The sequence below is a fragment of the Pyxicephalus adspersus genome, chromosome 1 (assembly GCF_032062135.1).
Source record: "Pyxicephalus adspersus chromosome 1, UCB_Pads_2.0, whole genome shotgun sequence".
In the NCBI taxonomy this organism is placed as follows: domain Eukaryota; kingdom Metazoa; phylum Chordata; class Amphibia; order Anura; family Pyxicephalidae; genus Pyxicephalus; species Pyxicephalus adspersus.
The window spans coordinates 116,271,484-116,296,981 of NC_092858.1; the positions used below are offsets into that span (position 1 = coordinate 116,271,484).

The 25,498-nt window shown below is 35.0% G+C and overlaps 1 protein-coding gene across 21 annotated transcripts in view; it reads left to right on the plus strand.

Annotated features, from left to right (window-relative positions):
- The window catches only part of NFASC (neurofascin), a 91,454-nt gene extending 66,336 nt beyond the window's left edge, over window positions 1–25,118 (plus strand). For 5 of the 21 annotated variants that reach the window (XM_072424736.1, XM_072424759.1, XM_072424767.1 and 2 more), the window contains 16 exons: window positions 43–144; window positions 620–817; window positions 1,200–1,270; window positions 2,063–2,285; window positions 5,161–5,276; window positions 5,627–5,831; window positions 6,091–6,213; window positions 7,466–7,639; window positions 8,041–8,055; window positions 11,918–12,100; window positions 13,394–13,510; window positions 16,338–16,490; window positions 17,481–17,612; window positions 20,160–20,229; window positions 20,614–20,625; window positions 22,415–25,118. In XM_072424736.1, the coding sequence (XP_072280837.1) occupies window positions 43–144; window positions 620–817; window positions 1,200–1,270; window positions 2,063–2,285; window positions 5,161–5,276; window positions 5,627–5,831; window positions 6,091–6,213; window positions 7,466–7,639; window positions 8,041–8,055; window positions 11,918–12,100; window positions 13,394–13,510; window positions 16,338–16,490; window positions 17,481–17,612; window positions 20,160–20,229; window positions 20,614–20,625; window positions 22,415–22,646 (2,126 nt within the window). In that variant the 3' untranslated portion in view covers window positions 22,647–25,118. Of the gene's footprint in view, window positions 1–42; window positions 145–619; window positions 818–1,199; window positions 1,271–2,062; window positions 2,286–5,160; window positions 5,277–5,626; window positions 5,832–6,090; window positions 6,214–7,465; window positions 7,640–8,040; window positions 8,056–11,917; window positions 12,101–13,393; window positions 13,511–16,337; window positions 16,491–17,140; window positions 17,613–20,159; window positions 20,230–20,613; window positions 20,626–22,414 lie in introns of those variants that run through there. The other 16 variants (XM_072424852.1, XM_072424860.1, XM_072424882.1 and 13 more) reach the window with 9 other exon arrangements.
- The last annotated feature ends 380 nt before the right edge of the window (window positions 25,119–25,498 follow it).

A 25,498-nucleotide genomic window follows, 5' to 3' on the forward strand; every position in this document is an offset into this window, starting at 1 on the left:
AGCTGCTAGTACTTATGGTAATGGATTATTTCTCCTGTATAGACAAACCAGACCCACCCATGGATTTGGAGCTGACAGATCTTGCTGAAAGAAGTGTCCGTCTTACTTGGACCCCAGGTGACGATAATAACAGTCCCATCACAGGTGAATACTCGAGATTTCAAATTTGTATGTGGTTTGGAAATATGAGCTTTTTGAATAAGTCAGAATAATGATGGTACACAAAAAAAAAACATCTTATAGCAACCAAGTAGATTCCAGCTTAGTAAAGTAAGCTCATTAATGAAAAACTATTACATGGACACTATGCCTAAAATATCAAGCAACTGTTTAGGGACTAGTCACCAGTTTAGTCTGTGGGGTTCCAGCAGGTGATATTTTCCCTAAAAACAACCTAGCTTTTTACAGTCTCAGTCCCAAATTGAATTGATAAAAATTTGATATTGACTTCAGTACTAAACATTTTGTTCTTTAAATTGTTGAATGTGCTTAGTATTATTCTGTGTTTGGGTATTTCGGACATGTTGGTTTTAAAACCACTTTCATAATTCAGACTTATGCTGCCTGTAATGGTTGGATATACCCTTAATTATCACACAAAATATTTTCAATTTATCAGGTTTTATTGTACAGTTTGAAGAGGATCGATATCAGCCAGGCACATGGCATAACCTTGCCTCTGTTTCTGGTAATGTGAACTCTGCCTTGCTTCGTCTCTCACCATATGTCAACTACCAGTTTCGAGTGCTGGCAATAAATGATCTTGGTAGCAGTATGCCCAGCCCAACATCTGAAAGATATCAGACCAATGGGGCACGTGAGTAACTAAGTATATTGAAATTTAAATGATTTGTCATTTTGAGTTGATTATAATGTGTCACTTGCTTTTAAATGATCACTTGCAAAACATACTAATTTGTGGAACTTTTATGTTAAACAGATCCACTCTTCCTAATTTACTGTCTAGCTTTTGCATTTAATTTATAAAATATTATGCTAATTGTCATTTTGTGGGTTTAGCTGATGCCCATATTATAAAAATGTTAGGTTTATTTTGCATGTGTTATGATTTAAAAAATATATATATTTAAATTCCCTGTGGGAAGGTAATGAAGCAAAAATAATTATTAATTAGTGTTTAACAATAATGTCAATGTTCCTGCTGTACTTCAAATTTTCTTTTATATTTCCTTCTTTAGCCCCAGAAGTTAACCCAATCGATGTCCGTGGAGCAGGCACTCGGAAAGAAAACATGGAGATAACATGGACAGTAAGTACTGTCAAACCATATACAGTACTTAATTTTGAAGACCAAAAGTATTTTTATTTCTTGTGTACAAACCTTTAATGTCTAGTGTGCAAATCTGCAAGTTCACTAGGATTTGGGTGGCTATAATTTTATGTGAACTGGAGGCACATATTTCCTAAATTATTAATCTTGATTTACTTTGGAATATATGTTTTAGAAAATTAAAAGACTGAATAAGTGTAAAGTGTTGGTTTAAATTTAGGGAAAATGGTGTTTGGACAAGGTTTTCAAACCTGTCCCCCAAAGTTGAGCAGAGAGCTACTACTTCTGCAATTGAAACAGGTAGACATTTTATTAGCACCTGGTCAAGCAAGAGGAGAAAGTTCAGACTAATGCCCACATTTGTAAGGACAAGCAGCTTCGCTTGTGTTTTCCATAATCTGGTCAATATACTGTATATAGAAACCCCCAAGAGATCAATCATGTCACTACTGTGTATAGAGTCCACTTTTGGGAGCTTGGTCTCAGTCTGTTACAGTACCTAAAAATCTGTATGAACTTCAAAGCCAACATTTGGGGAGCATTGTGGCTGTGTAAAGGAAGGAGCACTGTGGCAGCAGAGCAGCTTTGGTTTGGCAGAGGTGCCCACTATTTATGCAGCAGGCAGACAGTTTGCAATCATGGAACTCAAAGGAAAACGTAGATCATTTTGGGAGTGATAGGGTGAGTAAGATTTCAATTTAACCTAACGTGTAAAACAAAATCAAAAGAAAAACTATATATTTATGTCCTATTTTTCTTTTTGACCAACAGCCGCTAAACTCTACACAGGCATATGGGCCAAACCTGCGTTACAATGTGAAATGGCGACAACGTCACTCAGGAGAAGCCTGGAATAATGTAACTGTTTGGTCTAACAAGCATGTTGTTTGGAACACCCCGGTGTACACACCTTATGAGATAAGAGTTCAGGCAGAAAACGAGTATGGCAGAGCACCAGAGCCAAACACTGTCATTGGATACTCGGGGGAGGACTGTAAGTACTAGAAGACAGGGGAACATAAAAAGATATTTTTTGAATAATTTGACATACTGTTCACTTCATGCTTCTGTAATGTAGTATGATCAGCTTCTCAGTCTATCAATTGTCAGGTTTTGTAATTAAACAGTGGTCATTATTTAAAAGTGATCCAGTGCCCCAGAATACGCAATGGGCTGATTTACCAAAGGAATTTAGAGTATTCACTTCTTAAGGTGAATTATCATCTTGCAAGGGACATATCCCATAGCTTATCAAATGTGGAAAGAATTTGCTTTGCAAAAAATATCCAATCACTTGCAAGGTCATTTAAAAAAAATGATTTTTTCTTTCACATGACATGGAGGGTTGAAGTAAGCACAGCTACATTTTATTTTACCAATTTCAAGGTAATATCCCTTGCAAGGGTATATTTCGCTTTGCTAAGTCAACAACCTGTATTTTTTTTTTTAGTAAATTTACCCAATGTGTCAGTGTTCATCTTTAAATTACCTTTCTGTTTCACATTTAAATCTCCATACCATGCATTTTACCATCCTTCAAAGAGACGTTAATCCCCTATGCTGTGTTAAGCATTCATCAGACCTCAGGTATAGCAGTCTATCAGCGCTGTAGATCTACAAATTATATCCATATGACCTTCTTACAAATCTCGCCTTGTTCAACTAATAAATTAAAACACACACACAACTGTGGTAAATAGTTTTAACTTCCTTACCTTTTTTTTTAAAAAAAAAGGTGAACTTTTATTTATTTCATGAACACTGAGAGATTCTGTATTCTGGAGCACTGAGACATTTTGTGTTTGTTTTATAAAGTTTGGACAAATTATAAAGTGGGTGTTTTTTATATATTGAATTGTATTTATTTTATTTAATTCTACATGTTTTTTGTGTATGTTTGGTTAGGTAGTACTGTCCAGTTTTTTTTTTACACATTTTCACTTAGGAGTTTTACACTTTTTTTACAGCAGCACCATTTAAAACAGTCAAGAAAGATAACGCAGGACTAAAGTTCTTAGTTCTGTTAGCAAAAAGAGTTCTGTCATTATTAACTCAACCACTGGCAGAAGCTAAATAATGTGGAACTCTTGACACTCTGCAACTTGGATGTTGTTTTTAGTATCATATATTATTGTCAAATGAGTGCGTTGCTCCTTTAAGATTAGTTTTGTTCGAAAGGTTTCTCTAAATGTAGTAACTTTTGTGCCAGTGATATCATGACTGTTAACTACAGTTGTATTCAAGGCATCAGATCCAGTACTGAAACAGCTTTAAAGACGTTCAGTGCTAATATCAAAGTGTTAGTATTTTTGCTGTTATAATGTAGTATTAATCCCCTGGTCACCCATTTTGTCTGAGGTATAGGGTTAGTGTTGATTCTGGATAGTGACAATGCTGGACCATGCCTTCACAATGGTGTAGGTAAGCTTAGTTGTAAACTTCACCAATGGTGTGTGTTAAAGGCTGACAATACAGGACCATAGCTGGGAGACAGCTGTCATCTCTTCAACCAGGGCCTTCAAGGCAAAATCACCAAGTAATACTTTTCTAATTTTATTACAACATTGAAATTTCTAGAGATTTTAGAAAGTTATATCTACTTTAGGGTTTGGACATATTGATTCGGTTGAATTTAAGGGTACATAAATGTTGAATACTTTTTGGTGAAATAAATTAATTTTTGCAGAAGCAAATATATGCAGTAATGGAATCAGTATTAACATTTCTATAAAGACAGACTTTAAACAAACAGACAGAAGTTCAAGGGTAATCAAGGGCTATAATAAAGGAAATTGACACTTGATAAATTTTATGTAAATGTTTGCAGAATCTGACAAAAGAATACTCCTAAAAATACCTGTGATAAATGAATGTGTGGTTGTAGTTCATTTATAACTTTAAAGTTACTGAGATTCATCATGTAATGATTATATTACTTATGGTATATTGCCTTCTAGAAAAATAGTGGCTCCATTTGGTAAATTTGTCAAACACTTTTGTCTAATATCAGTATAACTGAGGAATAAACAGGGAGGAGCATGCACATCTGAAGATGTGTTAAAGTGTGCCTATTCCACAAAAGACTGTTCTAATCTAAAAGTGGAATGTTAAGCAGCGTACACACATGCAATTCTTGTCGTTGGAAAGGATCTTTCATGATCCTATCCAACGATAAGATCCACACGAGACATGAACGAGTGCTGTACATATAGCACCCTTCTGCTCTATGCAGAGGGGAAGGGAAGAATTGACGAAGCGGCACCCCGCTGCGCGCTCTCCCCCTTCCCTTGCATTAGGATCGCTCGTCGTTCATCATCCATGGATCAAGCAGGATGGATCCACAGACGATGAACGACGCAGGCTGTACACACGCCAGATTCTCACCCGATATCCTCCCTAAGACGATTATCGGGCGAGAAAAAATTGACGTTTGTACGTAGCTTTAGACTTTGAGAAGATTATAACAAAATTAGAAAAAAAAAATATCGCTGTCAAATTCTTTTGCATGCTAGATATACAATAATTTGAATATTTTTTACTGTGTGAAAATGCTCTTTCTTAAGAAAATATCCATAGATAGATTCAGTGATAAAAGAAAATATGCTTTCATGGTCTGAAAAAAGCTTATTTTGGCATTGACTGGTGGTTGGTGTGGAATTCTGGCAATTTGCATATTATGCCCCTTTTTAAGCAAAGAAGGCGAAATAGTATGACTTCTTTTGTTTAGTAAATCACTATTGTGCCACTGTTTTGTTGGGTAAAATAATGCATGAATAGACTCTAGGAAAGTCTGAGGGATAAAAGGAAAATTCTCTGTAAGGCTAGATATTTCATAATTAGGTATCTTTAAAGCTTTTCTTTGCCCTCAGATCCTAAAGCTGCACCCACTGACATTAAATTAAGGGTCATGAACAGCACTGCCATCTCCCTTCAGTGGAGTCGTGTGACCCCTGCTTCTATCCAAGGAAGCCTCGTGGAATACAGAGTGAGCAGAACCTCCAGCTACTACTTATAACACTCCACTGATATTTAAATAATAAGGTTGGGGGAAACATGCTTTATTAATTTTCAAACTTTGTCCACCAGCATGACCCAGTGACTAACTAACCAATGTTGAACTGATAAATAATCAAGAAAACAGAATTGCTTTGCTCTTATACTATCTGAGCTATGTTTAACCAATATGCAGTTCAAGGATGTGACTTAAAAATTCAGAATGGTGCTGACTATTGAACCCCTCCCTGACTGTCCTAACACCCTGAAACTTCAATAAACTTCCCACTAATAATAAAATGATAGCTGTTAAATTTTTGAGTTGTGTATCTTGACTTGAAGGCCTATTACTGGAGGGAGAGTAGCTTGCTGAGAGGACACTGGGTCTCTCGAAAGAAGCTGCATCAGAGTTTTATTGGAGATCGTGTGCGAGGGATTGTGTCATTCCTGATACCTTACAGCAACTATAAATTATATATGGTAGCAGTAAATGGGCGAGGGGATAGCCCGAAGAGTGATATTAAGGAGTTTACGACACCTGAGGGCGGTACGTTTTTTTCTATATACTATGTAGAATGTTTGTTTTAACTGTTAGTATTACACCAAGAAAAATGTGTTTTTTTTATAATATAATCTGCCAAACATTCAAAATAAGAATAACTCTTATTTTAAGAGACATGTTTCAAAAATTAATTATGGTTCTAATTTAAACAGAGTACTGCATTCCAAAACATATTTACTTGATATTTATTGGACTCTTCCACAACTTTCTTCATTCAATCTAACAAAGTTTACATTTTTTGCAGTTCCAAGCCAGCCTAAGAATTTTAGATTTAGTGAGCCAAATCGTGAAATTATTATTTTGGAATGGAGTCCTCCAGAACATCCCAATGGAAATCTAACTGGATATAGTTTGCGCTTCCAAGCATGTGAGTAAAAATCCTGGAATCAGGCACTGTGCAACAAGATAAATGCTTATTGAATACTATTCCATTGACTTTTTAACTTTTTAAGTCAATAACGTGGAAGTATTCAAATTAGTACAAATTCAGGGAAAGTAGTCATAATATTAAGAAGGTCAAGTATTTCAGCTTTGTATCAGAACAGGATTAATTTACTATATTGGTGATAAAAAAGCAAGCATGCTTTCAGTGGTAGAGGTTTCTCATTTGGAGACCTAGGGGTCTATTTAAAAAGCAGTGATATGTCTGCAGTACAAAAAAAGCAAAAAGGAAAAAACTACCAAGTTTATAAGGCAGAGTACTGTGCTTTACAATGTGCATTTCATTGTACTGTATTTGAGGATTCCATAACAGGCAGACAGGAAAATTAAAAATGAACAAAAAAAGTAAAAAAAATAAAAAAGAAGGGGGTAGCAAGAGTGACCTTTCAAGGTCTCCTCCAACTTATACTATCAATAGGCGCAATTATCACAAGTTTGTAAGATCTGGGATAGACAACTTTTTGAAATGTCTGTACTTTTTGGGTCTGATTTATTAAAGCTCCTCCTGACTGGAGAAGGTACACTTTCATCAGTGAATCTGGGTGATCCAGCAAACCTGGAATGGGTCTGGTCCATGATTGAAAACATTTGCTAACAAATACAGGTTTGCTGAATCACCCAGGTTCACTGATGAAAGTGAATCTTCTTTAGCTTTGGAGAGCTTTATTTAAATCAGGTTCATTGTGTATTAAAAAAAAAAAAAGCATTGTAAAAGAAAGCTACTTTAAAGTTAAACTAATGCAAAAAATTGCAAAAATGAAGGTTCTTTATTGAAGAAGAGACAAGGGGTGCCCCTTCTACAAAAAAACATTTTTTGTTATTTCGACTTTTATTTACATTTTTTCCAATCTTCAGCTATTTTGATTGGCTAAGCTGGGAGGATGTAACTGCTAGCATATCCCGGCATCATGTATGCATAGTTCAGTGATCTTGAAAAAGAAGATTGTGAACAGACAGGTAAGCAGGTTTTTATTGCAGCAGGTACATCATCTGTCAATTCTGCTATAAAAATCCTGCCTGTTCACAATTTTGAATGTGGAACTATAGTTCAACTTTAATTGAGAACATCAGATTTAATGGAGAATGGATAATATAAATGATTAAGAAAATAGTATAATGTCAAGCATAATTGTTTATTATTGTATTTAATAAACCTGATAATATTTGTTCCTTTTAAGTTAATGGAACCAGATTTGCAAGAACAGTGAGTGAGGTGCTGTCACCAAATCAGACAAAATACACCTTGACAAGAACAGATCCTATCTCACGCTATCGAATCACACTGAGTGCCAGGACCCAGGTTGGAGCTGGAGAAGTTGTCACTGTTGATACACCTCTCAGACAAGATGAAGGTAAAAGATAGATCTTGGGCGAGTTGACCAATAGTTTTTTTTGTAGAAAATATTGATATTGCAATAGTTTGACCATACAATATTTTGGAGTGTAAATGAATAGTTGATGTTTTGTAAAATAATCTGACATAATCGATTGAAAATGTTTGGCTTTAAGTAAATGTCTGTGTATGCAGATAGTTAACATCGGCTTTGGTGATGTCATTTAATTTCTAGCATGCATGCAGCCATGAATATATAAAGCTGGGGTGATTTCAGATGCATAAATACCCCACTAAACTGGTTTCTCATCGTCTTTGATATATGAGATCCTTTAGTATGTGTGTTCATGTGTTCCATTCTATTTCCTTCTTTCTGTTCCTTTGCTCTTGCTTACTCTTGGCTTTCTTTGAGGTCTGCAGTTCCCCCCACTTCAGGTAAAGTAGTGATAGCAAGGTAACATGCATGGGGGTATCATGCATGTTTACAGTTGAAATGTTTGCATGACTATCTTTCTTCAGTTCAGGAAATTATTTCTGGTGTGGTTGGCATTCAGAGTATACCGCAAAGTGACTGTACTTTGTAGAAATTTGAACACTTGGTTCTAAGTCGTAATAAGATAACATTGAATATGCAATTTTTTTTTTTTTTTTAACATTAGTCAACAATGACAAAATGGTATGCTATTTTATTAACTGGCGGTTGAAGATTATCTGTCCCTATACATGTACGCTGAAACAATTGTACCAAAACATCATTGAAGCTATGTAACTATTTTCAACAAAAATTGCTCCAACGTTTTTATGTTGTAACAATACTTAGAAAGGAAGATTCCCTAGTGTCTTCTATTTTTTTAGACTGTAGGCAAATATTGACAGTTATAATATACTAATTACAGTTATATTATACTAATTACATTATCAGTTAGTATCTGGTTAAAAGCTAATACAAACCAAAATCTTCTAAAAACAGTAGGTAAACTGAAACCCTTTTATCATGAGATAAACTTCAGCTATTTCCATGCCAAAAATTGCTTTTATGCTTCGCATCTATGTATAAATATTGTATTTTTGTAACTTAGGGGTCTATTTATATAATATATTTTGCCCAAGATTTACCTTTTTAACATTTTAATGGATTAGAAAATAAAACATAGGTGAAAGCTAATTCACACATTTTCTAATTGATTCTAACCTGAAAATGTGTAAGTTTGTGGAAAAAGTTAGATGAGTATTATTAAAAAAAATGTATAAACAGACCCCTAAAAGTATTAAATGCTCAGTGGAATCAGTTGAAGTTTTTTCATCCCAGAAAGAAGAAATTAAACTATACAAGTAAACTACAACATGGAGAACTTCAGTTACAGAACCAACATACAAATCATTTACAAGCCAAAGTTCATTTGAATCCTTAACAAACAATAAATCAGCTTGTCTCTAACATTGGGTGCGCTAGAGACTCATTGTTGTTATAATGACTTTAGAGGCTATTCTAACAACATTTTTTTTTTCACGATCCCTGGTATAATCAATGATAAGAAAGATATTGATATTGATTAACATTTTTATTCATGTCTTTTACCAATCTCCTATTCTTCCCTTTTAATTGAATTACTTGCATTTTCTTCTATATTTCCTATTTTTTTAGAATGTTTCTCAATTTGATAATTCTTTATCTTATTTAACTGCTTTAAACACGCTAATGAGTAGAATAGTTTGTCCTCTACATTGGGAATACCATTTATCTATGCTTTATAATGGTAGCCATTTCTGGAAAAAGTTTCAGTTTGTAGGTTTAAAAAGTTGCACAATAAATTTACTCTCCTCTATAACTGATATATTGTCTAGCAACATATTTTAGTTAACATCAGAACATAGAACACTGCATTCTTTGTTCAGTTTCATATAGGTTTAACAGATGCACAATTTGAAAGTGGATATGGTTAAGTTTTATTCTGTTGCCACTTCAGAACAACCAAGGGATGATTCATAAATAAAGATGCCTAATTATCAGAAATCAGAAATATTTACTCTCAAATTGTCGAACTGTTTTGAATTAGTATTGCCTGGCTATGCAACAGCATTGATAAAGGCTCCACAACATCCTTACCTTTGTCATCTGCAAGCTTTACTTTACTACTGTTTCTTTTAGTTGCGACAACTAGATATATTTATTAAGTCACACATTTGGTATTGTTCATCTTTTATACTATAATTACAAAGTGACTATGTATGTGGGAAATAGTTGATATTTGGCATAAATGGTTGTTTCAGAAGTTTCAGTAGTGTAGTGTACTTTGTGATATGTGCTAAAGTATCAGCTGTTGCAGCGAGCTTTACACTTTTGTAATGCCCACCTTCTGTAAATGTCTTTGCATAACTCATTTCCTGCATAGGTAATTATAACTTTATAATGTTTTGTGTTCTGCAAGTGATGGTGATAACCAAACCACTCACTCAAACATGGTAGTTTAGCAGAATTTAAATGAATATAGTTTTAGAAAAAAGATTACATAAGACAATTTAGATTGCTTGGTAAAAGTTACAGAAAAAACACAATGACATAGGCTTACAATACTAGGAAATTAATTTACTTAGTTTGAGTTGGTATTTCAATCATTTTTTTTAATTTTTGTAAATAAGTGAAGTTTTACAGTCAGATTTATTAAAGCTCTCCAAGACTGGCGAAGATACACTTTCATTAGTAAACCTTGGTGATCCATCAAACCTGGATCAAATTAAAATAAGCCCCCCACCTGAAGATCCCACAACACAAGGGTCAGGTTATGGGGAAAAGGTGGGGACATAATTCATTGTGCCCACTTCTGTTATACTGTCAGCGACAGTTATATCATATTATATCATACAGCTCTTTGCCGACAAGCTTTATTTGTTCCAGGCCAAATGGCTGTTGTTTTGGCCAATTTTCACACAGCTAAATTTGTAATTAAGATTCAGGAGTGCAGCTTGTAAACATGGGTGCATACCAGGTAAGTGTGTTTGATATGCATTAATTTCACTGGACAACATGGTACTTCGGAAGTATGTGTTTATTTTTTTTATTTTAGTAAAGTACTGTTTCATGTGTACCTACATTTAACCCTGGGTGTGAATGGCTATAAGGGAATTTATTAAAATCATTTTTTTCATTCCTCCTGGAGGAGACAAGTATCTGCTCACCCCTAACAAATCCCCCCCCCTAAAAAACCTTTATCTCTTTTGTATATAACTCCCTTTAGTAAAATTAAAAGCATGTGGTTTGGTTAGGTACAGGAATGGGGCAGTGCACGCTTACTGCCTTTCCTTTCCAATCCATGTCCAAGCCACATTCCTTGATAGGGGTCTGTTTGAAACTGAAACCTTCATTTAAATTGACCAGACCAAAGATACCAGGGATGGTATGGTCAGTTTGTATAGTTAACTAAAAAATTGTGTGTAGTTCAATGAATCTGTGCAAAGATGTAATATGAAATACAACTGTTTTGTAGGTTAATGTGTAAAAGTCGTTGGATCAGCTAGATGCCTAATGCCCTGTGTTTTATCTGTGTTTTGTTTTATTTGCATGACGTACTGTTTCTGTATGCTTTTTCTTCCTAACCATTATGTTGGGAAAGAAAACTTTGCAATTTCAAATGTTTCAAGTTTTAGTTGCTAGAGAATCTGGTATTTTTTTAGTTTTATCTACAAACAAGAGTAATACTCTTTGTGACTTTGAACTCTGGTTTACTCCAGAATTTAAAAGATAGCTTCATTTTTAAGGAAAAAAGGTGGGCTTTATGTTGCTAAACTTCCCAGCAGCTATGCTAATGGCACACTGGTAACATTTTTAGGGTCTCTTTCATAGTAAAAGAAAAGGCTAGAAGTAGAAGGAAGGAAGGGGGAAACGGTTTTGTAGTAAGGTTGCCAATTAATGATAAGTTCCAGACTCCAGAATATTTTCTCAACCTACCCCTTATAGTTTTTTGCAGGATCACTGAAAATGTGAACAAATTGTAACTAGATCCCTTTATTGAACATTACAAGAGTGCTACAAAATGAAGAGTATTACTTTGTTCTGCTTTCATAATGGGAATGATATGATGTCCCACTGCATGTACTTGTATTTGTACTAGCCTTGTTTCGAGTGAAGCGAACGCATTGCACCAAATATTTTTACAATCTGTAAAAGATATAGTGCATGAGTGTAAAATCGAAATTTACATTTATAAATTGATATTTGGACCTAATATCATAATGTTTGCTTTATACCTCTTGTATAAGGCTTGCATCTTTCTCTTCTACTTTCTTGTCTCATTCCTAGTTGCCCCTACGTCTCCTGTATCTCCCACAGAGGTACCAACAGAAATACCAACTGTTCCCCTGACCACTCCTGGTACTACCACTACTGTTACTACTACGACTAGCACAACCACACTCTCTACAACCACCATCATTACTTCTATTGAAATCAGGCAAACAACAGTGGCTAGCATCCATGAAATAGGTACTGCCACACATAGCTATGCATTCTTTCCTTTTTATTGGTCATGTAGATAGGGTTATCAAATTCTAAACTAGATCAAAGTTATATTTGTCTGTTTTTTTGTAAGTAGATGGCGAGCAGATTACAAAATTTTATTTTGTGCGTGTATCAGACAGTTAGTTGATTTGTGATAGAGGTAGAATGTGTTAACTCTTGCAGTGAATTTTCATTTAGCTAAGTAAAAAAGGTAAGTCTAAGTGAAAACTGATATTGCAAAGTATCTGAAGGAAAATGTACTTGCAAATAATAAGATGACTGGGTAGTCTTAGTACTGGGTAGCAATCTGCTTTGCGGGGTTAACATGCTTTATTCTCTCATTGGTGCTTCACCTGGGTGATGGATTACCAGAAAAGAGTGAGGATAGGAATTCAGCACCTGGGATTGGGTCAAAGACAGAAGAGGGGAATAACAAACAGTGAAAGCAAATCAAAAGCAACCGATGGGAAAAAAAGTCAGTAGAAGCAGATTGTAGTGGGGCAAGGAGAAGCCTTGAAAAATGCTGAACAGAAGGAACACAGTCAAGCAATATTTAATTGTATTTTATAATTACTGTAGTTTAAATAAAGTAAGCCACAAAATGTAAAAAAAAAAAAAAATCAACTTTAATACTCCCTATATGGGATTATTTTACTTTTCCTTAGAGATGGTATCCCTATGCTTCTAATAACCTTTCCTTTTTGCAGTTTATACATTACTGATTTTTGTCAGTAAAAAAGGTCACGAATTGGAGGTGTACCTTGTGTTTCGGTGCCAAGTTTGGAGCTAGGTTTTTCTTACCTATAGGCCCCTGAAATGTAAATCAGGCCCTTTCACAACAGTATCATTGGGCAGTCTTGGGCTATCTTGCACTATGCATTTCCAGGGCAAAACAAATCAAACAGTTTTATGACACACAAATTAAGTTTGCATCAATGTGTTGCATTAATGTGTCCTAAAAATTAAAAAAAGGAGTCATATATTTGCATAGTGCATTCTGACACGCTATAACATTGTCAGTATTCTGAAGTGCTTAGTGCATAGTAAAAATAAGAGTAATGTGCAATTAGTGTTAAAGTTACACAGACTTTTATATAATATTCACATTAACACTGTACTGTGGTATAAATAGGGCATTGCAGAGGGTAATTGTTTTTTAACAACATGAATAGAAAAGATATAATTGTTATACGTTGAAAAAATAGACATCCAGATTGCAAGAATATTTCCCTAAATAAGCTGCTGTTGGTCTTAACCTGTTTTAAATCACTTTCCTAGCAACACCTGGACAACCTATTTGGAACATCACAGCTTTGCCCAACAGCCACTGGGCAAACATCACCTGGATGCATAACTTAGGGCCTGGCTCTGAGTTTATGGTTGAGTATATTGATAGTAAGCATCACTTCAGCATGTGTATTGTGTGTAGCCATAATTGATTTTTTTTAGCTACCACATACAGTCACTGACTTATGCACCATGATTGAGCATATTACAAAAAGGCACTTCAGGAGCTGGCTCTGAATACTAATTATTTGCCAGCTGTTTTTTTGTATTATAGCCACAACACACACTAGTTGTTTGGGGTAGTTAATAACCACTTCCCTACCAGATCATTTTTTTCACATATCTTTCACACACATGTTAAACCATGCATTTTAAGGACTTAAAATTACTTGAAACCCCTTGCACAGTACATATTTTTAAAGCAGAGAAAATATATTAAAAAAATGTTGGTTTGGGCTAGATTTGTGCAACTGTTCAAACCTTTTAAGTAAAGTCATGAAAAAAAAAAAATTTTTTTGGTAAAATGTAAAAGATGACTGGGTTGTATCATTCCTTATTACTTTTTGCTCCCAGCAAAAAGCCAAAAGCTACCATTCTCATACATGCACACTCCCTACATATGTGTATGCGGAGGGATGCTTCTTTTGTTATTTTGTTTTATTCTATTATAGTTTCATACTTTTAATTTGGTTTTTTAATAAACGTTATTGCTTTTAAAAAGGGTCTGGCAAAACCCCTTATGTGCATTAGGGAGGAGACAGATTTGCTTTAAAACACCTGTTGTTTGTCCTTCAATTTAACTTGGAAAAGCCAAAAAAGCTTTGTTAGGTGTGCTTCTCAGACACTCAGATCACATCCAATTTGCCTCTAAACAGGGAAAACGTAACTGAGAATAATGGTTGATTGGGAATAGCAGTTTCCTGATCCACCTTGAATTTTATGTACTGCATTGGAAAATCAGGTTAACATGGAACTAGAAGAATAGAAATACAAATAAAGAAAACCTCCCATATACTTTCTTTTTAAATCTAGATTATTAATGAGACCAAATAATCAGTACATACATGTAACTAACATTTTCCTCTTATACCCTCTATAAGAATTACAAAAAAATGGGTTTTGGGATTATTTAAACATTTTATCAACATGAAACTTAGGCACTTTACACAAGTTTATCTTCCTAAATACAGTGATATACAAGATTGAGCATCTTCCTGGTTTGGACAGGTTTCTCCAAGTTTCCCACTCCTGGAGTGTCTTTTTTGTATTTAATCAGCTTTAAGATAAGGTTAAGTGCTACGTCTTTGCATACAAGTCTATAGGAACTTTCACCATCTGTTGTTGAACATAAACCCAGATCATATTTGACATTTTATAATATAAGACCATTACACATGCTCCCAAAAGTGCAATAGCTCTAATTTACAAAACATAATAGTCTTAATAGGTATACTCTGAACTTTCTAATCCAAAAGCACAATAGGATATTTTCATCTTTCTCTGGGGTGGAAGTTCCTATATATGACTATGAGCTTGGGACTTTGCATAAATAAGGTGTCCAGGTAAACTTTTGTTTGGCATGGCATTTTGCCCATTCATTATGTTATCTTATATTAGAAAGGTCTTGCCACCTCATATACTGAAGAGCTGATATGCATTGCACTGAACTTGCTTTGCGTGTGTGTTTATTTGCCATGTTTATTTGTCATGCTTCATGAGAACAGCTTCCGTATAGTCCACTACTAAAAGACAAAGCCACATGGCTGCACTAGTGGTGATAAGACTTAAGATGGAAGTGCCTTGTTATGAGCATTGATTAACCAGTGATATGCATTGTTCACAATCATTCCTGTGTTTCCAAAGGCTTACTATAAAGTCTTTGCTACAATGATGCTTATAATGGGGTTTTCCTTCTCTTTGACAGATTACATGACATCAGTTGCTCATATGAGCATGTTTTGAAAAACTATACATATAACCTAATAAAAACAATTGTTAGATTGTCAGGTTTATTAGTACGAATATTGTGCACACTTTTTTCTAAATTAAAAAAAAAAAAATTTCCCGTTTATATTATAGACTTGATTTTAATATGAAAATTTTTGTTTACCTAAAATCACTTTCTTTATATCATACCGGTAAATGGCATTACTCATACCATAATAAATCGATGTTGCCTGCTACTCTATTCCATCCTTCCAATACCAGATTAAAAATTCACTGCTTCCTTCTCAGATGCCATGGTCTAAAAAAATGTCTTATATAGCTATATTATATATATATATATATATATATATATATATATACATATATATATATTTATATTTATATAAATATATACATTATTGTCAGCACTGATAAAAATAATTGTCACAGAGACTTCCTTTCTCTGAAAATTAAATTAGTTAAAATTAACGTAGAAATACATATGTCTAGAATAGAGTAGGAAAAGTTTAGAACAAGGTTTAATAATGTCTGTGCACCCTTAGACCGATTCATCTTTATTTCTTTGTCTGAAAAACTCCTGTTATCAAAACAGCAGATAAAGGGAACATTATACAAATAGAACACAGATAGTAAAAAAAAAATTGACAATTTCTAATTATTCCCTACTATACTAAAAAAAGGTCCTGTGTTTGTACCTCTGTAGAAACTTGGTAGAATTTGGTGAAGATGTCCAACTATTGATGGACTAGGGAAAGATGGATCTGGATACCTGATCTTCACCATCAGGTTTACATACTAGATTCACACATTTGGGTATTTTTGTAAGCAATGTTATGGCCAGAGTGTTTGAAGGTGCAGTTTTAATTTAAAGCCATTATTTGTGTGTATGTGGGTCTGCAGCTCATTGCATGAAACCTTTGCTCTGGCTTTCCTCTCCATCTCCTGCTCTCAACTCAGCCAACATTCATCCTTAGCTCTTTCCTATCAGGTAATAACATGAACAGAACTGTTCCAGTTAAGGGTCATCCCCCCTCAATTCAGCTGTCTGACCTGGTCCCCGGGATGACCTACCGAGTACGGGTTTATTCCCGGGAGCACCACTCAGTCACAAGCCCATATGTGACGTTCGAGACCAGCTCAGGTGAGGGCTTTGTGTTCCTTCAATGGCAACACAGGTACAATATTTCTGATCTTTGTAAAACAAAAAACTGATGCGTTTTAAGCGATAAAGAGGATACTTTTAAGTGTTTGTATAATTTGCGGTCTATATGTTAGTCCATTCCATTTTATGTGTTTATTACAGGCTTACTTAGGCTATCAAATCTGTTCAAAAAAGCAAAGCATATTGCAGTTTCTATTTTGCAACATAAAAGGTAATACCTTTTTAACTGGTACACCCCTATCTTGGTTGACTAAGCTTTTACAATTGTTAGCAGGAATCCACCTTCTCATTGCAAAATATTAAATTTAGTATTAAGTGATCAGTCAGAAATATTAATTATCCTTTTTTTCCATAATGCAAAATAAATGCAAACTAGGTTCAATTTCTATGAATATGATCAATAAGGTGTGAGTTTTTTTTTTTTTTTTGTAAAGTAGATTGTATTTATGTTTTATGCTACAAATACATGTTTTCCTCTAAGCTCTTTATTGTTTGATACTCAACTTTCTTGCAAGATGCCATTATGTTGAAGAATTTCGCATGCAAATTTTGTCCACACACTATTGTTCCATTACTGTAGGCTAAGTCATATTCTTTTCTCCTTTGCTTTTTTGACTGTCTAACTACAGAGGTTCCTTTCTTCGATCCTGAACAGCCCCCCTAAAAACCTGGTTACTTGGTCTCTTCACATGAGCTCCAGAGAAACTGTGTGATTGACCCATACATACCAACCTTCTATCCTGTAAAGAGATAAAAAAAAGACTACTGTCTGAATTGAAGGACAAGGTTGGGGCTCTGTCTTCTACAGTCCTGATGACATACAAACTTTCATCATTTTTTTTTAATACTGTTGAAACTGTTACCTTCTTTCTTGTGTGGGTTATGTATTTGTTGTACACACACATTGCTGTTTGCCATGTTTACATAAGGCATAGTCCATCTGACTTATTCTTTTCTTACCTCTGGCAGCTTATACAAAAAACCAAGTTGACATTGCCACTCAAGGCTGGTTCATTGGACTCATGTGTGCCGTTGCTCTGCTTGTACTTATCCTGTTGATTGTGTGTTTCATCAAGAGGAGTCGAGGAGGCAAATACCCAGGTAACAGGCAAATTTCCTGCTGCATCTAAGATGCATGAGAAAAATAAATCTGATTTTCATCATTAATTTCACATTTAAATAATAAAGGTCACTAATGTAAAAACTAAACAAAACATGGCTATACATTGCAAAAATAGTGTAATAGGTTAGATTCACTAGACATATTATTATATAACTACCGGTAATGTCTATTTAATAACACTTGAAAGAGATATTTGTCAGACCTGCTCATTTTCCAAACAAGAATTAATTGTCCTTTATTAACAATGTTTTTTAGCCATTTTCAAATAACAATCGTCGAACAAAAACAAGATTCTCCAATGTGCCAGGCTTCTTCCATGTATAGATTTCGACAAATATGATTTGCCTAACATCTGTTCGCCAATGAAAATATGTTTTCCAGTACTTTTTGGCCTATTCCTAACTCACTAAATGAAGATTCCCTCTGAAACATTCCACTGCCGTCACCATTTTTTGCATAGCACAATATTTAAGTAAATTAAGATGTGTATTTTATGGACTTTTTTACTCTAAAGCTGTGTAACCTATGGAGATTGTTGAACCTGTGATTTTACTACAGGTTCAGCCCTTTTTTTTTTTCTTTGTGGAAATGTAACTAATAGGCGGAAAGCACCCTTTGGCCATTTTTCGACCAAATATAGGGTGTGAAGACAAGGGAACTACACCCAGAATTTTCTGGGCCCATTGGGGGGAATATTCACAATGCTGGAGTGTGGGAGCTATGTTCCTTCTTCTTTTGAACATTTAACACTAGATCAGGATGTTTTTTTTTTTTATACCCTGGACTTTAAAAAAAACATTGTGTGTAGTGTGTTGATTTTTAGCTTTAGGCATTTCATGGATTGGGTAAGGGATATTATGTACCCCTGTACTGATTACTGAGCAAGGGGCAGAAATCTGGTGACCCCTTGCCACAAACATTTGTTAAAAGTGGGGGGAGCCCCGCACCATTTTCTTTGTTTTTGTTTTTTTTTTTCAAGTATTAAAAATACCTTGCATTTTTCATTAAAAAAACATTTCATTAACCTTTGTTGCTATTTGTTGCATTTTGAAACAGATAGCCCAGATACATTTACCTGCAACACTACAGTTGATGAAATAGGTAAAAATACCTACTACTGTACTTTTAGGATTTGCTGTAATATTAGGATTACTGAGATTTACACAGAGAATGTAGCAAAGTATTCAGAGACAGTCTTAGTAGAAATTGCTGGGTAAATCCTATCAAATCTTTCAGAACAATGTATCTGTTTTGTTCTTGTGAGTGGAAATCTCTTGGCATCTCTGATAAATATAGCCCTATTAATATAATTTTTGTTGTTATTTCAGATATACATATACATTTTCTGCATATACTGGCTACTAATAGGCCGTTCTGCACATATTGCCCCATCTTTTATTCTCTTCACGCATCTACTGCATTTACTGCTTGCTGATACTCTCAAGGCTTTTTCCTGTGCATACTAGCTGCCATCATGCTATGTGCAGAACTTTTATCCTGCACATGCTGCTTACTCTCTTTCCATCACTTCTCTTCTGCACATCCTGCTCACCTTCGTACTCTCCAGCACTCCTCTCCTGCACAAAATGACTACTATCCTACAATCCCACACTAATATCCTGCAAACCTGTTTGTTATCACACTCTTCAGACCCTTCTCTTGCAGATTCTTCATCATACCTTTTGCAATCCATACTGCCTGTTGTCATATGCTCTACAGGCTTCTTCTGTAATTATTGCTCCATCTTTACACTCCTACTCTTATACTTTTCACACTCCTTTCCTGCAGATCCTGATCATTTTTATGTCCTCGGCATATGTGTCTTGCACATACTTTAGGCCCTTCTCTCTTACAAATACAGTCCTATTTTGCACATACTGGCTGCTATTATACCCAATTTCATTTTACTCCTGTGCATACTGCCCACTGTCATACCCACTAACACCCCTAACTGCACATACTGCACAACCCCATACCTTCCTCACTCTTCTGCATGTACTGACTATTGTATTGCTCTCTACACTTTTCCTGCATGTACCGTTTGCTGTCATACCCAAACACTCCTCTCTTCTACAAACACTGCCTGCCTGTTAACATCCAACACTCCTCCGCTGAATACCTTCCTCACTCTTCTCCTGCACATACCCATGTTGTCTTACTCACCACACTACTTTTTTGTTTGTATTGTCTACTGTCATACCCACCACATTTCTCTTCATTTATAGCCCACTCTCGTTGTTATGCAAAAAATGTTCTTGCATATACTTTATGCTCTCCTCTCCTGCACATACTCCCCACTATCATACCCTTTGCAGCTCCTCTTCTGCACATACTGACTGGTATCATGTCGTCCTCTTCTGCCACACTAGACATTGTCAAACCTTCTGCACATACAATCTGATGAAACAATTATATTTGTTTGCTGTATCATTTCTCTATGACCATGCCTCGCAAACTCTTGCTTCTCAATTATTTCAGTGATGGAGCCCCATAAAAATGTATTTAAAAGTCCATTTTTTTCTTAGTGCGAGAAAAAAAAGAAGTGGCTTTGGGTCCTGAAGATCAGAAGGATGAGGATGGATCATTTGATTACAGGTGAGAATAGGTTCCAAAAGTATTAATACATGTAAAAGGAAATGACATGTAAATGCAATACAGATAGATACCACTAAATAATACAATTGTAATAAAATTATTTTTATTCTTACTTATGTTTAAGTACAATACTACAGATACTGTAAAATAAGTAAAATGCATGTGTTACTTTACACATATGCAAGATACAACACTTTAGGTAATAAGTGTCACATATTTGTTTGCAGCAAACAAAATGTTTCAGATATATGTCCAAGACAGTCAGACTTGTTGAGTGGCCAACACACAGGGTTACAGTGTCACACAAAGGACAATTCTCTGCCACTGTTTCATATCGGCCTGTGCATGTAACACGTGTGCCTTTGTTTTCGTCCTGCTCTCCAGGAAAGAGCACAGGTGAGGCACGTCACTGCTTACGTGTCACCCTCTGTGCGTCATGTGTGCCAGCAATCTGCCAATAGAACAACCAATAGTGTGCTGTGTTTTTGGACAAAATCTTTAAAGGGCTAAGCCATGTGCATCTTTTTGGAAAAGAAAAGATAAACAGCACACAAAGAAAAATCTGCTTATCAAGCAAGGTCAAATCTCAATAAAGTAACTCTAATAAAATTGAACATAATTTTTCAAAAAGCTATAGTGGATTCTTTCTTTTTTATCATTTAGGCTGATAAGCATCAGTAAATGTGTCCATGTTATAGCAGTGCGTGTGCTTCTTTTTCCCTTTTCCTTTTATGCTTACTATTTTTTTCATATTTTGCGTGTCTCTGTATTCTTTGTATCTGTTTTCCCTAAATAATGATCATATTTCTATTTGTTCCCATTAAGGTTTTTTGGAAGGTAGGATAAAGTTATTTGTCTGGAAAAGTAAACATTTCCTTGTTGATACTAACGTTAATAAAATAACCTAGCCACTCCTGTGGCTTGTGGAATAAAGAAGGGTGCAAAAAACTTTTTTTTACACTAACATAAATCTCCACTGTATATGGAATACATGTGCTTCAGGAAGCAATCATTATTCAGAACCTTAGGTTTTCCAAAACACAGAGAGAACGGTTTGCAAGCACACTAGTCGTACATTTATGCATAAATAGATGAGGTACACAGAACCAATTACAGTAATTATTTACTTATTTATTTTTGCAAAACAATATGACAAAATCTATGTGCATTTAAATAATATATGCTTCCGCAGCACTCTAGTCCAGCTGCAGCATGGGATCACTAAGTTTTCAGCAGGCATTCTAAATACTTTTAACTTGGTGGTATGACAAAGATTTTTTTTTTCCTCACCTAGTATTAGACAGATATATACTAGAGCTGTGTTACAAGTAAAAATAATTTTGAGGCTTCTTAAGAGAGAAGACACACTTCATTAATATTCTACATGATTCTGTAGCCATTGCATTTACTAATCTGCTGTAGACTATATGCCATCCTTTCAAATCCTTAATAATAGCTGAACCAAGATGATTTACCTGTTTTGTCCTCCCTGAAACAGTATATACAATTCTCTATGTTTAAAGTATATCTAAAACCAAAACCTTTTTTTTAGCATTTGTGGATAAAGTGGAATAGAGTTCAAACAAATTTTTTCTGTTCCATTAGACATTTGTAACCGGTAAAAATTTCCCCTAATTACCTGTGACGACTGTTAACTTATAGATTTCCAAAAATTTGTGTCCCAGTAATGATGGCATGGTTTGTCTTCCCGGTGGGGACACAGACTGCAGAAATAAACATTACTAGGTTTTAGGCTGGGTTCACATTTTTCTGCTGTGGTGCCTTGCAGTAACATCCACCAACATGCTAAGGCAACGCTCAAATGCCCTTGCGTTGTGGTACATTTCATTACCATGATAATGCTGGTGGGAGTTTTTGATGCATTTCTAGTTAATCTATTGGAATAAATTGCTATAATATATTGCACACTAACCCAATGCACCTGAAAAACGTGAACCCAACCTTAATAGTACACTGCTATATCCAAAATGCAAAATAGATATACTTTAACTTGTGCAACATGTGCCGTAAGCCCTAGCAATCAATCACCATTTTATTTTACTTGTTCTGGAAGGTCTTAATTTGTAAAATAAACCTGATTGATATGGATTTCTGCATTTTGTTGCACATATCTGTTAAATTAGCCTGCTTAACTAATATTTTCTTTGTTTTTGTTTTTATTAAGTGATGAAGACAATAAGCCACTTCAGGGTAGCCAAACGTCAATAGATGGAACCATAAAGCAGCAGGAAAGTGATGACAGTCTTGTTGATTACGGTGAAGGAGGAGAGGGGCAGTTTAATGAGGATGGCTCCTTTATAGGGCAGTATACAGTTAAAAAGGACAAAGATGAGACAGAAGGAAATGAAAGTTCAGAAGCCACTTCACCAGTTAATGCCATCTATTCTTTGGCATAGGACATCACCACTTCCCTTACCTATTCCTTTACTACCACCTCCATGTCTTTGCCTCTTCATCGTGCAAGATTCAGATGGTAAACCTGCACCTGAGTGTGGATTCTGCTAACATCCAAAGGACAACTACCATCTTAAATGCAACTAGGAGGCATGGAAGTGTAGTGCTCAATCTCCTCCTACAGCTGCTGCAGTTTCTGTACAAGCCACACACAGTATTATTACCTGCTGGGACATCCTTGAGCCTTGCCTTGCAATCTGTTATTTGTAGTTTCATTGAGTTCCTCAGGTGGAAAACTGTCTGATATTCAAAATGCGTATGAATTTCCTTAGAAAGCTTAACGTCTCCTAAGGTTCACAATATTTGATCTAAAGGTCAAATTCTTGTCAGACTGAACTGATTATTTGTTATTTTGTAATGTGACATTACAATAGTATAATTAATGATCAGCTGTGTACCTAAACCCTATGTAACAAAAATGTTGTAACAATTAATTTTAGCCCTACCTCCAATTTTTTATGAGTTATATCTTCTGCTCCAGGGTATTCTGATAATATGACATATATAACTAATAGGGCAATAATACACTCTGGATTTGTGTTGTTTCATTATCATTCCCCACAGGACAGTGTCTTCTCCACTGTTTTTACGGCTTATGGGGAACCTGGTACTGCCATTGGACAAATCTCAGTCACATGGACCATTGATTGTAGCTGCTATCTTTACATATCCCACTATCTTCTTGTGTAAGGGCCATTTCCTGCCATTAACACTTTTTCTGTGAGAAGGATTTAAGGAGCAACACAGTAGCAGTACTAAGAACATGAAAAAACTGTGTTACATACATAAAACTCTACTCTCTTTGGCACTAATGATCTATGCAGAAAATATCTGTTCTGTCTCGTCTTCAGTTTGGATCACCCAATTTTGTCAACTACTTCTAATTTTGAAGATAATTTTTGCCACAAAAAAGGTGTAGATGGGACCAGCAACAACCAAGGGTGTGTAAAAAAAACTTGTGAAAATTCTTGCGAGAGATCAGATGCTGAATGAAAGTTATAAATAATTTGCTAGGTTAGGAAAACTGCAAAAGGTCCAAAGTTGAAACTGTGCACACTAATAAGAATGCTTGCGCATATGCATACATATAAGATGTGTGTTTTTATGTGGGTACGGCACCCTTGCTATATTGGTATGTGTTTCCATACCTTAACAGATGAGTATGCTAGAAAAATATTGGTGACAGATACACTGTCCCTTCTATTGCATTTTAAGTGTGAGAAGAAGGCTGGAACTTCCACTGCCTATACTGTACCTTATCAGAGTTTGTTAAAATTAAGGGGAGCTGGCACTGCCTTAGTATATATCAAGCTGTGTTCTGAAGCTTTGCCAAACTGGGCCTTAACAATCACCCAAAATTAAAAGGGTGCCTTCACCCACATCTTGTGTAGTCGTACTGGTACAAAGATGTCCCAACTGTAACACCCGGCCTCTTTTTGCACTAAATATTTCTTCATTCTTTATGTTTTGAATAAGACTTGTAAATAGTAACTTAAATCCATGTTTAAATACCACTCAGAGAAACATTAATATATTTATATCTAATCATTATACATTAATCACCTTTATACCACTGAAATGTGGGTTTTCCCATACTGATCCTTGGTACTAAATAACATTTCTTTCTTCTACTGAGCAGGTTTACTTGCTAGAGCTAAAATGTATAATAAATAATACTTTTGCAAAAGATGCTGCAAAGTCATTCAAGACTGTAGTGATCCATTTATTAAAAACTTAATGATTAGAGTTTTTTTCCACAAATTGAATTGGATCCCATTTATGTTTTTATGGAGCAAGCAGAAAACTGCATGAGCACCACTAATCAGTTTTATCTGTCTGTTGTCTGTTCCTCGTTCTGTCTTTTTTAATCACTGTAAAACAAAAGAAATAAATTCATTTTTTTCTTTTTTCTGTTTTCATATTTTTCATGTAAAAAAGTGACACAGTATTTTATTGCTGCCGAATACTTTTAATGATATAATGTAATAGTAATTTCTTTTATCATGTCATTTAAAACCTTTCAAACTTTTGTGCAATGAATTTTCTTTTGCCATTGCATAGTTCCTCTGCAACATTATTCATTTAGTAAGCAGACTATATAAGTTCAGGCTATATATTGCATGATATGCTCTGTCCTGGGCCTGCTTCCTTCTAATCTCAAAGCAAGACTGCCTTTTTGGGACTGCCTTTTACTCTTGGCATTATAAAATATAGATAAAATAAGTAACAGCAGTATATTATTGATTTCTAGTATATCCAAAATCATTAGAAATCCAAGACAAAAAATAAGGTTAGCCATTTTCTAAAAGCTTGATATTACAAACAGGAAAATCGTATGTTTAGATGTTCAAACAAGGCTGGTTGATTTTCTGTTGTTTAACTGCAGTAATAAATGTAAAACAGATCGACCAAAACGTTGGGATTTTATTTTATCACTTTCTGAGCCATAATATACACCCTTAGTGAAAAAGGACATAAAAAATCTCTGTACTTTACAAATGCTCTATGTTATCCCCTACAAGTGGAATTTTCTATAGGGGGTATATTAGAGCAGTGATTTTCAAACACTGTGCTGCAGCACACTAGTGTGCCATGAGAGATCTTCAGGTGTAACGTGGAAAATTATCTAGTTACCATTGTCGAGTGTCTGTGCTGTAGTGTTTGGCAGAGTAATGTAAGACTCTTTCAAAACAGTGGGTGGTAGTAGGTAGCTCAATTGCCTTGTTTTTTCTTAGAGATAAGTTAATTAGCTACAGAGTGTAATTTTGTAATATTTTTGATTTGTGGTGTGCCA